At 35.7% G+C, this 12147-nt stretch overlaps 1 protein-coding gene across 1 annotated transcript; it reads right to left on the bottom strand.

Moving 5' to 3' along the window:
• Nucleotides 1-1781: 1781 nt before the first annotated feature.
• On the bottom strand, nt 1782-3766 carry LOC139840814 (protein FAR1-RELATED SEQUENCE 12-like). The gene is made up of 3 exons (XM_071831058.1): nt 3631-3766; nt 3376-3544; nt 1782-3258 (listed from the first exon to the last, which is right to left on the bottom strand). Exons 1-3 carry the CDS (start codon nt 3764-3766, stop codon nt 1782-1784), a joined length of 1782 nt encoding a protein of 593 aa, XP_071687159.1.
• Nucleotides 3767-12147: the final 8381 nt, after the last annotated feature.

The raw sequence follows: 12147 nt of genomic DNA, 5'->3' as shown, positions 1-12147 counted from the left end.
TATACTTTTGGTAACCCAAACTTTTCCTGATCTTCCTAACTTATGATTTACAATGCTATAATTCGTTTTCATAGTTGCTTAAACGTGAACATGCGAAACAACACACACCGTTAAAAGCCTTAATGATATATTGTTATTCAATATATATTTTTCTTAAATCAAGCAAATCCACGATTTTTTTTTTTTAAATAGTAATTTTTTTAACCAGACTTGCAAAAATGGAAATTTATCAAAAAAATGTTGCGAAAATGGTAAAACTGAAGTTCCAAACTTCGGTTTTGCCAAATCCGAAGTTTAGAACTTCGGTTTTGGGTGAGGTGTCAGTAGAAAACCAAAACTGAAGTTTGGAACTTCGGTTTTGGTCATCCGAAGTTTCAAACTTCGGTTTAGGGTTTCTGTATTTTTTAACCTTTAATTTACTTAAATAACTTAGATTTGATAGTTTTTTTTACTACTATTACCTTAAAATCAATAACAACATTATAAACAATATAATATTAATAGTAGTAAGATGCAAAATACAAATTTTTTGAACAACACTTTTATTAATATCAAAATCACGGTTAGATTTTTTGAAAAATAAAAAAAAAACATAATTAAAAACAAAAACAACACATACAACACATAGAAATTTAACACATAATTAAATTAGATGCAATGGAAGAGGTTGGTTTTTCACAATTGTTTCGTTTTGATTAAATTCCATTCATCTTCCTCGCAAAGATGCTCGAATTTTCCTTTACCTCCATTCCAAAACATCACGCCTTAGTGTTCTACCGTAGTGTTTTTCTTTCAGTCACTCAAACACCTTTGAAATTGTCCATTGGCTAACATCCACATTTTGAAAGTACTTATATTTGTACCCATATTAAAACTTGAATTGTGGTGAAAACTGGCCATTCCAATACACGTTATTCTGAACAAGAGTTGGTGACATGTTTACAAATTTAAAATTTAGGTTTGGAGAAGAGAGTGATACATCCGTTTCTTCTAATAGATGTCGGTTTATATAGAGTAGTTTAAAATTGAAAACTGGCATTTCAAAATTCGGTTTCAGTAAAAGCTGCCGAACAGTAAAATGTAACAGTAAAAGGTAATAGGTAACAGTCTAGTACCTTAGAAACCGAAGTTTCAAACATCGGTTTTGCATGCTTTTTCTGAAAGGTCTGAAACCGAACTTTTAAACTTCGGATTAATTTGTAGATTTACGATTATAAAAGTGAATTTTGATTGTTTCATAAACACATAACAAAAATGGATCCGAAATACGCATCAATTGATGTGTATCATGATTGTGATTTTGAATGGAATGATGGTAAAACAGAACTCTCTAAAGGGCCTAAAATGACGTTTGATAACGTAGATGTTCGGGGCTTTAATATGGAGAAGTTGAATGAGTTTCTTCGAGAAAAGCTAGCAAAGAATCCACGTTCAATGGACATATACTACTACAAACCAGGAGTTGTTGAACCGGAAGCAATGTGCTATGATGAAGAATGGTATACATTAGTAGGAAAAGCGTGTATTCTTTCAGAAAAGATGGAGTTGTATGTTTTATTTGGTGTTTTTGAAGACGCACTTGAGTTCGATACGATGTATGATAGTCATGGTGAATACTATTATGCACCTAGACCTTTTATAAATTAAAGTTATTTGTAATAGATTAGTACTTGAATATGATTAGTAACGTGCAATTTCATTATTTCAACAAACACCTTTTTATTCATAAAACATAATTAGCGATTACAACAAACAAAGTACAACAAATTACTACTGAAAACCTATGGCATTCTAGTTCTTGGACAAGTATTCCTGTTGTGACCTTCAGCCCTGCATATACCACACTTTGGTTTTTGCTTTTCACGCTCATCCATCTGGTTCTTAATACGTTTTGTTTGCTTCCTCCCCCTGTGCTTAATCAATCTTGATGGATCGGCCATAATGTTCCATTGTATATGTGCCCAGTAGCTCAAGTCTCTTAGTGGATTAAAATGATGGCTATATTGCTCTCTCCATGTAGGAGTTGTGTACTTTTTACTGATGCATTTATTTATATCCTCGTTTAGATGGCTACACACGAAAATGGCATGAGAGCAAGGTAATCTTTGGTGTTGCCAAATTCCACATGAATACCTTTTCTCTTTAAACTCTACTGTGTAATCGGTGCCACCTTCTCCACTTCTTTGATAAGTTGACCGAACCTTGAACACAGCTTGTTGTTCGTTATAACATGTTGTTTTGTATCTTTGAGCTCTTTTTGCTCGTTCGTTAAAGATGTTAAACATGTTCTTGGACAGTGGTAAATTACATTGCCTTGCATCTCGACTTTTATCGTAGAAATGTTGTCTGGTGTAATCAAATGTATATTCAATACACGCTTTGATCGGCATCATTCGGGCATGACGAAACACATTGTTGAGGGACTCAGCAATATTTGTCATTGTGTTACCCCAACGACTCCTCAGTATGTCCCTATACACGGTCCACTTACCTAAATCAGTATCATGCAAATATTGCCAAGCCTCCATACTAGCCTTTTTGATGGCTTTGAGGGAATTCTTGTACAATATTTGATTCGTTGTTGAACCGACTGTCCAACACAAGTGTTTGAGCAATTTTACTTTAGGGACTTTGCTCAACAAGTTGCTACGAATGTGGCGCAAACAGTATCTATGTTCCCAACCATACGTTTGAGCACCCATTGCATGCAAGATACCTGGATGTCGATCAGAGATGACACACAACTTTTCGTTTCCAATAACATTTTCTTGGAGCATTTGCAAAAACCAAACCCAACTTTCGTTACTTTCTTCATCAACTAGTGCAAAGGCAACGGGTATAAGTTGATTGTTAGCATTTTTGCCAACTGTTGTTAACAACTTACCCCTATAACTACCTTTCAAATGGGTGCCATCGATACAAATGATCGGAATACACAATTTAAATGCTTTAATGGCTAGACCGAATGCCCAAAACACAAATTTAAATGTGTCGAAACCTTCTTCAATTTCAGGTCCATTTTCAAACAGAACAATTGTGTCTGGATTGGTAGAAACTAATTCATTCAAATAATTTGGTAGTTGAATAAAATTACTTTCCCAAGTTCCAAACAATTGTTCGATTGCAATACGCCTAGCATTCCATGCTTTACCGTAACGAACATCCACATGCAATGTATTTTTTATTTGGGCTTGGATGTTGGTATCTGGATAAGCAACGTTTAAACATATTTGATGCTCAATTTCACTAGCAATTAAGCTAGAGGTTAAACAACGATTGTTGTTTTCCGATACGTGTCCATAACACGTGTGTTCATCTTTTCATTTTGTAATTTTCCATACCTTCGATTGATTGTGAGTCGAACCGCTTACACACCAGCAACAATGGTATCTTTCTTGTGGACCCTTGTAACTTGAGCCAGTTATTCTACAATGTGCTTGCCAATAACCCGGCTTGCTTTGTGTGACAACTATTTCTCTATTATGGAGTATATTCCATTTCTGAACAGCATATATAAGTTCGGCTTTGTTCTGGAACACCATTCCTTTTGAAATAATACCGATCTCCTTATCATAAAAAACCCATGAAGCTTCTTGGTCATCATCGAATGAAAACTATTACTAGCCTCACCTTGATTAACAAACCCGAAACGTGAAACTGGGGCAGCCTCCAGCGGTGGTTCCACTTGCTCATCTCTACCTTCGTCACCGGAAACATTCTCTTCAACACTATAATCAGAAACTGTACCGTCGGTTGCAGTAGACATACCATCATCTGAGTCTACTACATTTTGTACTTCATCTCTTCATTCTTGTTCATCTTCAACAACTGTTGAATGGTAGTTTGATGTTGATGGACCACCCTCCAAAGTTTGAATAAGATCCATATAACCCGAACCTTGGGCGGTTGAAAAAACTTTCCAAAACTGAATTTCAATTTGAGCCTCGTAATTTGGATCATTCTGAGAATAAAAATATATTGTAACACCCTGATTTTTTTTTTAAACACAGCGGAAGTAAATATGTGTATATATATATATATATATATATATATATATATATATATATATAGGTAACCTTAGTTAATGTTTACATAACATTGTTTACAAACCAACTTTATACAACAATGATGTTACGTGAAAACATAATTAAATTAGAAAATATCAGAGTCATCGCATAGTCAAACATGTCTTCTAATCCGTCCACAACACCCGTCCTAACCAGCAATATCTAAACCTACAAAGGGTGGAATTGTGGGGGAATTAGCACAACTGCTAAGTGAATGGATACTATCTAACAGACCAAGCATAAGTAACTGAACATGCAAGGGGTCACAACTATGCTAATGTCCTGAACTAGCATACAACAACTGACAATATGAGGATCAACGGCTTGTACGAGCACACGACTTAGTTGATCAAGCTACAGTCTACCGATAGTCCATTTTACTGATTCCACTGCATAACTGTCCAGACGCAACACATGCGTCCTTCTATGCTATACTGAACAATCAGTAACATCATGACCCGACCAGGCTACCATAGTCGACCTCACATCAACCCTACCTTGCCGCCTCGGTGGGTTCCCAACCTTGCCGCCTCGGTTGGTGTCCAACTAACAGTGCGCACATAAGATCACAGATAAACAGACATGCAATCGTCCTAACTAGCATGGAAATATCTAACTACGCATGGTAATCATACTGAACATAAACATAATATAAAGAGTCTGAACAAGTAGCGTGTCAGCTACTTAATACTCTATCCGGAGATAGACCCACTCACCGAATACCAGCAACTAGCTCAGATAATCTATCACTGAGCGGCTTCCTTATCCTTATCACCTGAACATAAGGCAATTCAAGTTAGTTTCTGTCTGTTAACACAAAACAACACATTTCAGAAATCAGTCACAAAAAGCGCCACTAAAAGTCCTCCTAACACTTATGCATTTTCAATTTTTACATCCTGATTATCATAAGTCACGCGGGCAGCATAACGGCTAGACATCAACACTTAGTAAAATATTCTGCCCACAAAGACACTCGGCCGACTGACTCACACAGTCGGTCGACTGTGTCCACACACACATAGTCGTGTGTCCTCTCACTCGGTCGACTGAGTAAAATAAAGCATCTGGTCAGAACTCAGACACACTTGGTCGAGTGTGTCACTCAACCGGTCGATTGTCTATACGGTCGGTCGAGTGTCAAGAGACACTCGGCCGAGTGTGTTCATCCGATGAAGAAGATGAACACAGCTACGGGTTTAACCCAAAATTCGCCATTTCTTGCTCTAGAGCTCGTTTCTTACCTCAAAACTGACCAAATCGACTACACTAAACATCAATAAGTATAAACCCATAAGATTTTGACACAAACAACATCAAAGTCAACCAATTTGACACTAAAACCCACTTTAACAAAACCTAACACAAAAATCTCATTTTCTCAAAGATTAAAGCTTGACACCCATTGATTCTTACCTCAAAAGACTCAGTAATTCGTAAGGAATAAGATGATATGAATGATTTGAGCTCTAGAACACAAATTGGTAATCTAGGGTTTGAGATGCTGAGGAAGGAGAGAGTACGGGGTGTTTTTGGAGAAACTTCTAGAGAAAGGGAGAAATGAGAAGAAAAAAAATAGCACTATACACTAAATTGGGTTAAAATCCTATACCCCATCACACACGGGTATTTACCAGTTATCTAATAACTTTCGTACTTAATTTGACTGCCCTAACGGAGTCCAAATTAAATAAACGAACATGTTCTGTGACCCTTGTCACAAACTGGTCTTAATCGAATAATAAAATAATATAAACTATTCAACTAAAATAAAAGCATAAATAACCATACAATTATGCCTAAGGACAAAAAGATCATCTTACATCTAAGCCCTGTCTGAGGATGCCACAAATCCACCCCCTTAAGAAGATTCCGTCCTCGGAATCTGGTCTTGGTCAAATAGACGTGGATAACGAGCTTTCTTCAGCTCTTCAGTCTCTCACGTAAGGTTCGAGCCTAAACTGTGCTTCCACTCAACAAGCACCATATGGATTTCTTTCTTTCTCAGTTTTGTTACCTTCCTATCAACAATCCTAACCGGTTCTTCAACTAACTTTTGATTCAGGTCCACCCTCAAATCACTCAATAGAACCAGTTGTGTCTCATCATCGACCTTACACTTTCTAAGATAACATACGTTGAAAGTGTTGTGTATCCCTACTAATTCTGCTGGAAGTTCTAGCACAACCGTATGATCATTAATCCTCTGGATAATCTTAAACGGTCCAATGTACCTCAGAGCTAACTTACCTTGCTTACCAAATCCGATAACACCCTTCTACAGTGAAACTTTCAAGTAAACACGATCACCCACCTCAAAATTAACTGGACATCTACGTGGATCAGCGTACATTTTATGTCTGTCACGTGCCGCTTTTAACTTTTCACGCGCTATCGTTACCTTGTCAGCTGTTATCTGAACTAATTCTGGACCTGCAAACTGTTTCTCACCGGCTTCTAACCAACAAGTCGGCGTTCTACACTTGTGACCATACAATAATTCATAAGGTGGCATACCAATACTCGAATGGTAAGTGTTGTTGTAGGCAAACTCGATCAAAGGTAGATGTATATCCCACAGACCACCGTACTCTAATACGCAGGACCTAAGCATATCCTCTAGTGTCTGTATAGTACGCTCACTTTGACCACCGGTCTGTGGATGATACGCGGTACTCAGATTTACCCTCGTTCCCAAACTTTTCTGTAAACTGTTCCAGAAGTTTGATACAAATCTAGAATCCCTGTCAGATACGATAGATAACCGAACCCCATGTCGACTAACTATTTGCTTTGCCCGGGTGATACTTTATTTCACAATCATAGTCTTTTATAAGTTCTATCCACCATCTCTGTCGCATATTCAGTTCTTTCTGCGTGAAAATATGCTGAAGACTCTTATGATCTGTACATATTACACACTTTGTACCGTATAAGTAGTGTCTCCATAACTTCAAACAAACACCACTGCAGCCATTTCTAAATCATGAACCGGATAGTTACATTCGTGTGTCTTTAGCTGACGAGAAGCGTACGTGATAACTTTATCTCTCTGCATCAGAACACACCCCAACCCGACAATTGACGCATCACAATAAATCACAAAGTCATCTGAACCCTCTGGTAATGCTAATACTGGAGCCTGACACAATAACTGTTTCAGAGTCTGAAAGGCATGTTCCTGTTGATCACTGATATTGCACATTTCTCGTATATTTATCATGGCAATATCCGTCATTTTCCGTCCATTCGGATACAGTTTTGGTTATTATTCGCGATTATTTGGAAGATTATGATTTGAGAGCCGAGAAGTGTTATTTGATTGATTTATGGTGTTTAGGGCACGTTTATAGCAGCTTCTATGTTATCGGGTGACTTTGGTTGTGCTTTAGTCGAGTTATAAGTAAAAATGGGAAGAATTGCTGTGTACAGGGATGCGCGCCGCGCTGGGGAGTGCGCACCGCGCAAATGTGCTTCAAAACATATCAGGATCTTTCAATTTTGTTCAGCGAATTTTATTTGGAGTGCGCTTCGCGCAATTAAACGCGCACCGTGCGTTTTCAGTCGGCCAAATTTTAAAACCTATAAAAAGGGTGCAGTTTTTTATTCTAGGGGTTATCTTTTTGGCAGCCGATTTTGAGAGCATTAAGGGCGATTTTCAGTCACTTTTGGGGAATTTCAAGGTCACTCTATGTGACGATCGCTCCAAATCCATATGGACAATACGTCTTTCATTGATTTCATAGCGAGGTATTTGACCTCTATATGATACGTTTTGTAAACATTGCATTCTTTTGAAAAGGTACACCATAAATGAATATTTAAATCAAAGATTTTCGACATCTGATGATTTCTACATATAGACAATCACCGTAAATAATAGTTTACAATAGTACTTCCGTTGACAATGCAGTCAAAATAAGATACATGGTGATGATTTGGTGAATGCAACGTTTCCTTGAAAAATATGCCATGTATGACTCCATGCACATAGCTTGTCTAACATATAAGCAAACAGCGGAAGACTTCTAGGGAACCTGAGAATAAACATGCTAACAAGTGTCAACACAAAGGTTGGTGAGTTCATAATTTTAGTGTTTCGCATAATCTGCACATAAAGGTAGATCACCAGATTTCAGTTGTTTCATCCAGAAACATTTATCAAAATATTCTACAAAATTGAGCACCCTGGTAACTAAGCTTTAACGTTATAATAAGTACCCCTGTTTTAACATACATGTAACCAACATGTACAATACACGCAAACCAACGTGTACTAAACTCAAATAGCATACGTCTGTTTTATAGTTCAGGCTAGGGTTTCTATACCTGGAACAGACGGGGATGTCAAGCCCTATGGATCCATATATAATTACTCACGCCCACCAGTTCTTATAACCGGCAGTTACTAGTTACCAAAGCTAAGGGATTTTCGGTTCAAACTCAGTGTAGAATTTAGTATGTACTTGTATCCATTGCGTTTAAAATAAAGTGCATGTATTCTCAGCCCAAAAATATAGATTGCAAAAGCAATTAAAAAGGGAGCAAATGAAACTCACCTTAGCAGCATATAAAGTCGTTCACCAAAATGTGACTGAAACTCGGATTACCAAATAATCGTAGATCTCAACCTAAAGAACATATGTTGGTCAATAAATGTCTATCAAGCTAGGTCTGGTCATAGTGTATCACAATCCTAATGCTCGAGATCGACATACAAAAGTTATCCAAAGTCGTTTCAAAAATTCATTTTATCAATCTCGTAAACAAGTTGTTTAAATCTTAATTGCAGATTCAAAAGCAATTTCAATTAACGTCAATCATAATTCAATTGACCATATCTTTTGATTCGTTCATCGAAATTACGTGATTTCTAAATGAAAAGTTATTGATTTTTCGCCAGCTTTCCAAAAACATGCATATCATATACCTTTTACTAGTAATATATGTATTTAATTCGTGATTCATCATAAACTGTTTAACGACAAAATTTAGCATATAAGCATGCATAAACATATATATACTCGAGCACTAGACATGGATACACAATTAATATATAAAAGATAAGATATAAATGCTCACGTATCAATATTGTGATTCAATATTGTAGGAAAGTATGTAGACACAACAGAGATGATAAACACTAGGTTTGACTTGTGAAAAATACCCATGAATATTACCCATAACCTCCATAGTTATAACCCATAATTTCCTTAGCTCTATCCCGCTCAAAAACCCATTTTGAAGGTGACACGTTTATAACCTCGTCGTAGTATTTTATGTATAATACTAGTTAATAATAATAATAATAATAATAATAATAATAATAATAATAATAATAATAATAATAATAATAATAATAATATTAATAATATTAATAATAATAATAATAATAATAATAAGATTAATAATAATATTAATCTTAATAATAATAATAATAATAATAATAATAATAATAATAATAATAATAATAATAATAATAATAATATATAAATATAATACGAGTAATATAGATGATGGATATGTGTGTGTGAAATATGCCAGAACTCGATCGAATTTATACACTTGGCCTGAAATCCACTGCCATGCGATCGCATGGCTTGGTAGAAGGATTCCCATGCGATCGCATGGGGTCCTTTTCCAGCTCACAATGTTTTAACATTTTGCTTGTCGACATATTATTATAATATATATATATATAATAATATAATATATTTAATTTATATAATTAATTATATATTATATTAAATTCACGTGCATAGTTGATTTGTAATTTTCGTTCCGATAAGTCGTACGTTGTCACTCGACTTATGTCCCGGTTCCGGTTTTTCGAGTGTCCCTTCGTACGCTGAGAAAACTCGCTCTTTACGTTTCGTGACTCGTACCTTTGTCAAATTATAGACTTAAATTATCCCTAGTTTATATCACTCGAAATATAACTTATACATTTGAATGTTTTGGTCATTTACTTCTATAAATCATCGTCTCGCTATTTGTTAAAATACATTTTAAAATAGCATTTTACTGTAGCAAATAGTGATTTTCGAAAACACTGTAGCTTTTCGGGTACTGTAGCAATTCGAAAATACTGTAGCAAATTAGTGTTTTACTGGTTCATCTTAAACGTTTTAGTTAACTAGTCTAAATATCAAACAGATAATCAAACCAATAAGGTTAATGCACAGTATCATTTTCATAACACTTTGTTACGTTTTCAAGTTATAGCATATGTATCTATTTACATATAATTGTTCGCGAATCGTTGAGAACAATCGAAGAGTAATTGAATAGTTCAAAATTTTGAGATTCAACTTCATAGACTTTGCTTATCGTGTCGGAAACATTAAATCATTTAAAGATAAAGTTTAAATTTGGTCAGAAATTTCCGGGTCATCACACTCTAACACTCCAATCATTCCGACTTCAAGGATCAATCTCAGCACTTATCAAGATTCATCGTGTTAGGTTGATTCTAAATTATCAAAAAATATTTTCTTTATTATTTGTTATCTTGATTTCTTTTGTTGCCATGGTTGTTGGCTAAGTTATTTAATGTTTGTCTAGATTTATAAACCTATGTATTGGATGCTACTTATCAGTTATTCGTTTAATTTATGATGATTTGATGTTTGAATTAAAGAACGATTCTTATTAAAGCTAGACTTTTTGATTCAATTAGTTGTGTATTTGTTTGATAGGACGAGAGTTCATTAATTTAATACATAAATTTACAATTGGGTTGTCTTAATTGATTGTTTGCTTACTCGAAGACGAGAGTAAATTGAATTCAAAAGGCTAGACGAAATAGGGGTGAATTATACACAACGAGAGTTGGTGTGATTGTGATTCGAGTCTTCATCTCAGTTGAAATAATTGGTCACAATTAGGAGGTCTTAGGCTACAGGGAATTCCATGTCGTGTAATCTTAATTGAAGTGTTTGCGCTGGAGAATTCCAGGTGAACCGACTAGATAATTCACATAAGTTAGATAACAACTGGGGCTTAATCTAAATGCATCCAATACTAGGTGTAAAAGGTCTAGACAAGCATTCATTCTCCTATTTGATTACAACTATCTAGTTTTTATTTGCTTGTTGCTTTAAAGCTTAAATCTTAAAATACCAAAAATATTGTTCTTTTCTGTTCTTAGATAAAATCATTACTGATTTGGCTAATCGTTAAATAACCACACAAAACTATTATCTCATAATTTCCATTTTAATAGATTAATTTAGTTTAATTTCATTAGTAGCAACCTTAATTTTCACATTTAAACTGTCCTTGGAACGAATACGGATTTACCAACTTTATACTATTGCACGATCGGGTACACTACCCGTTAGTGTGTAGTAATCCTTTTTAATCGGTATTTTTCATTATAAATTATAGACGCGATTTCACACATCAAGTTTTTGGCGCCGCTGCCGGGGACAGTTGTGTCGAAAATTAAGATTGTTATCTAATTGTTCTTATAATGATACCGCAATCCGCATGCGCACCCCATATCTATGCGGGCACCCTCTAGGGTGTGTATGCGTGTGCTCATGTGCGTTATACGGTATGCGGATTCGTATCTAGTGCCTTTGTTCCCAGAACAGCGATTACTTGGCTATCAAGTGAATATCTTTTCCATAATTACATCCGTGATTCGGGGGAGTTTGTTATGGAAAGGATTGCCATTATCTCGGATGGTTCTAGAATTAGGGTTTGCCTATATATACAAACCCTAACTATCATTCTAAACATCATCACGTTACGTAACCATCATCTGCTACACGCCTTACGTAACAACATCATCTAGCATCTTCTCAAGGTTAACAGGTTAGTTTCTTGATTAACTAGCACCTACGACCTTATTTGGGGCCTTTTAATCGACGATCATCATTAAAAGGTGGACTTAATCACTTGGTCATCCCGCCAACATCATCATGTCGGCCAGGGTTATTCACGGTAGCCGAACCGGAGAGCCTCGTTCTAAGATCCTTAAACCTCACCCTTCTAACGTGTTGAGCAAGCATATTAAACCCTGTGGTAAAATATGCATGATCAAGTGGTGCTTTCATTGAGAGCCGAATTAGTT

This window comes from Rutidosis leptorrhynchoides, chromosome 4 (genome assembly GCF_046630445.1).
Source record: "Rutidosis leptorrhynchoides isolate AG116_Rl617_1_P2 chromosome 4, CSIRO_AGI_Rlap_v1, whole genome shotgun sequence".
Taxonomy (NCBI): domain Eukaryota; kingdom Viridiplantae; phylum Streptophyta; class Magnoliopsida; order Asterales; family Asteraceae; genus Rutidosis; species Rutidosis leptorrhynchoides.
This window is presented reverse-complemented; position numbering and strand designations above follow the sequence as displayed.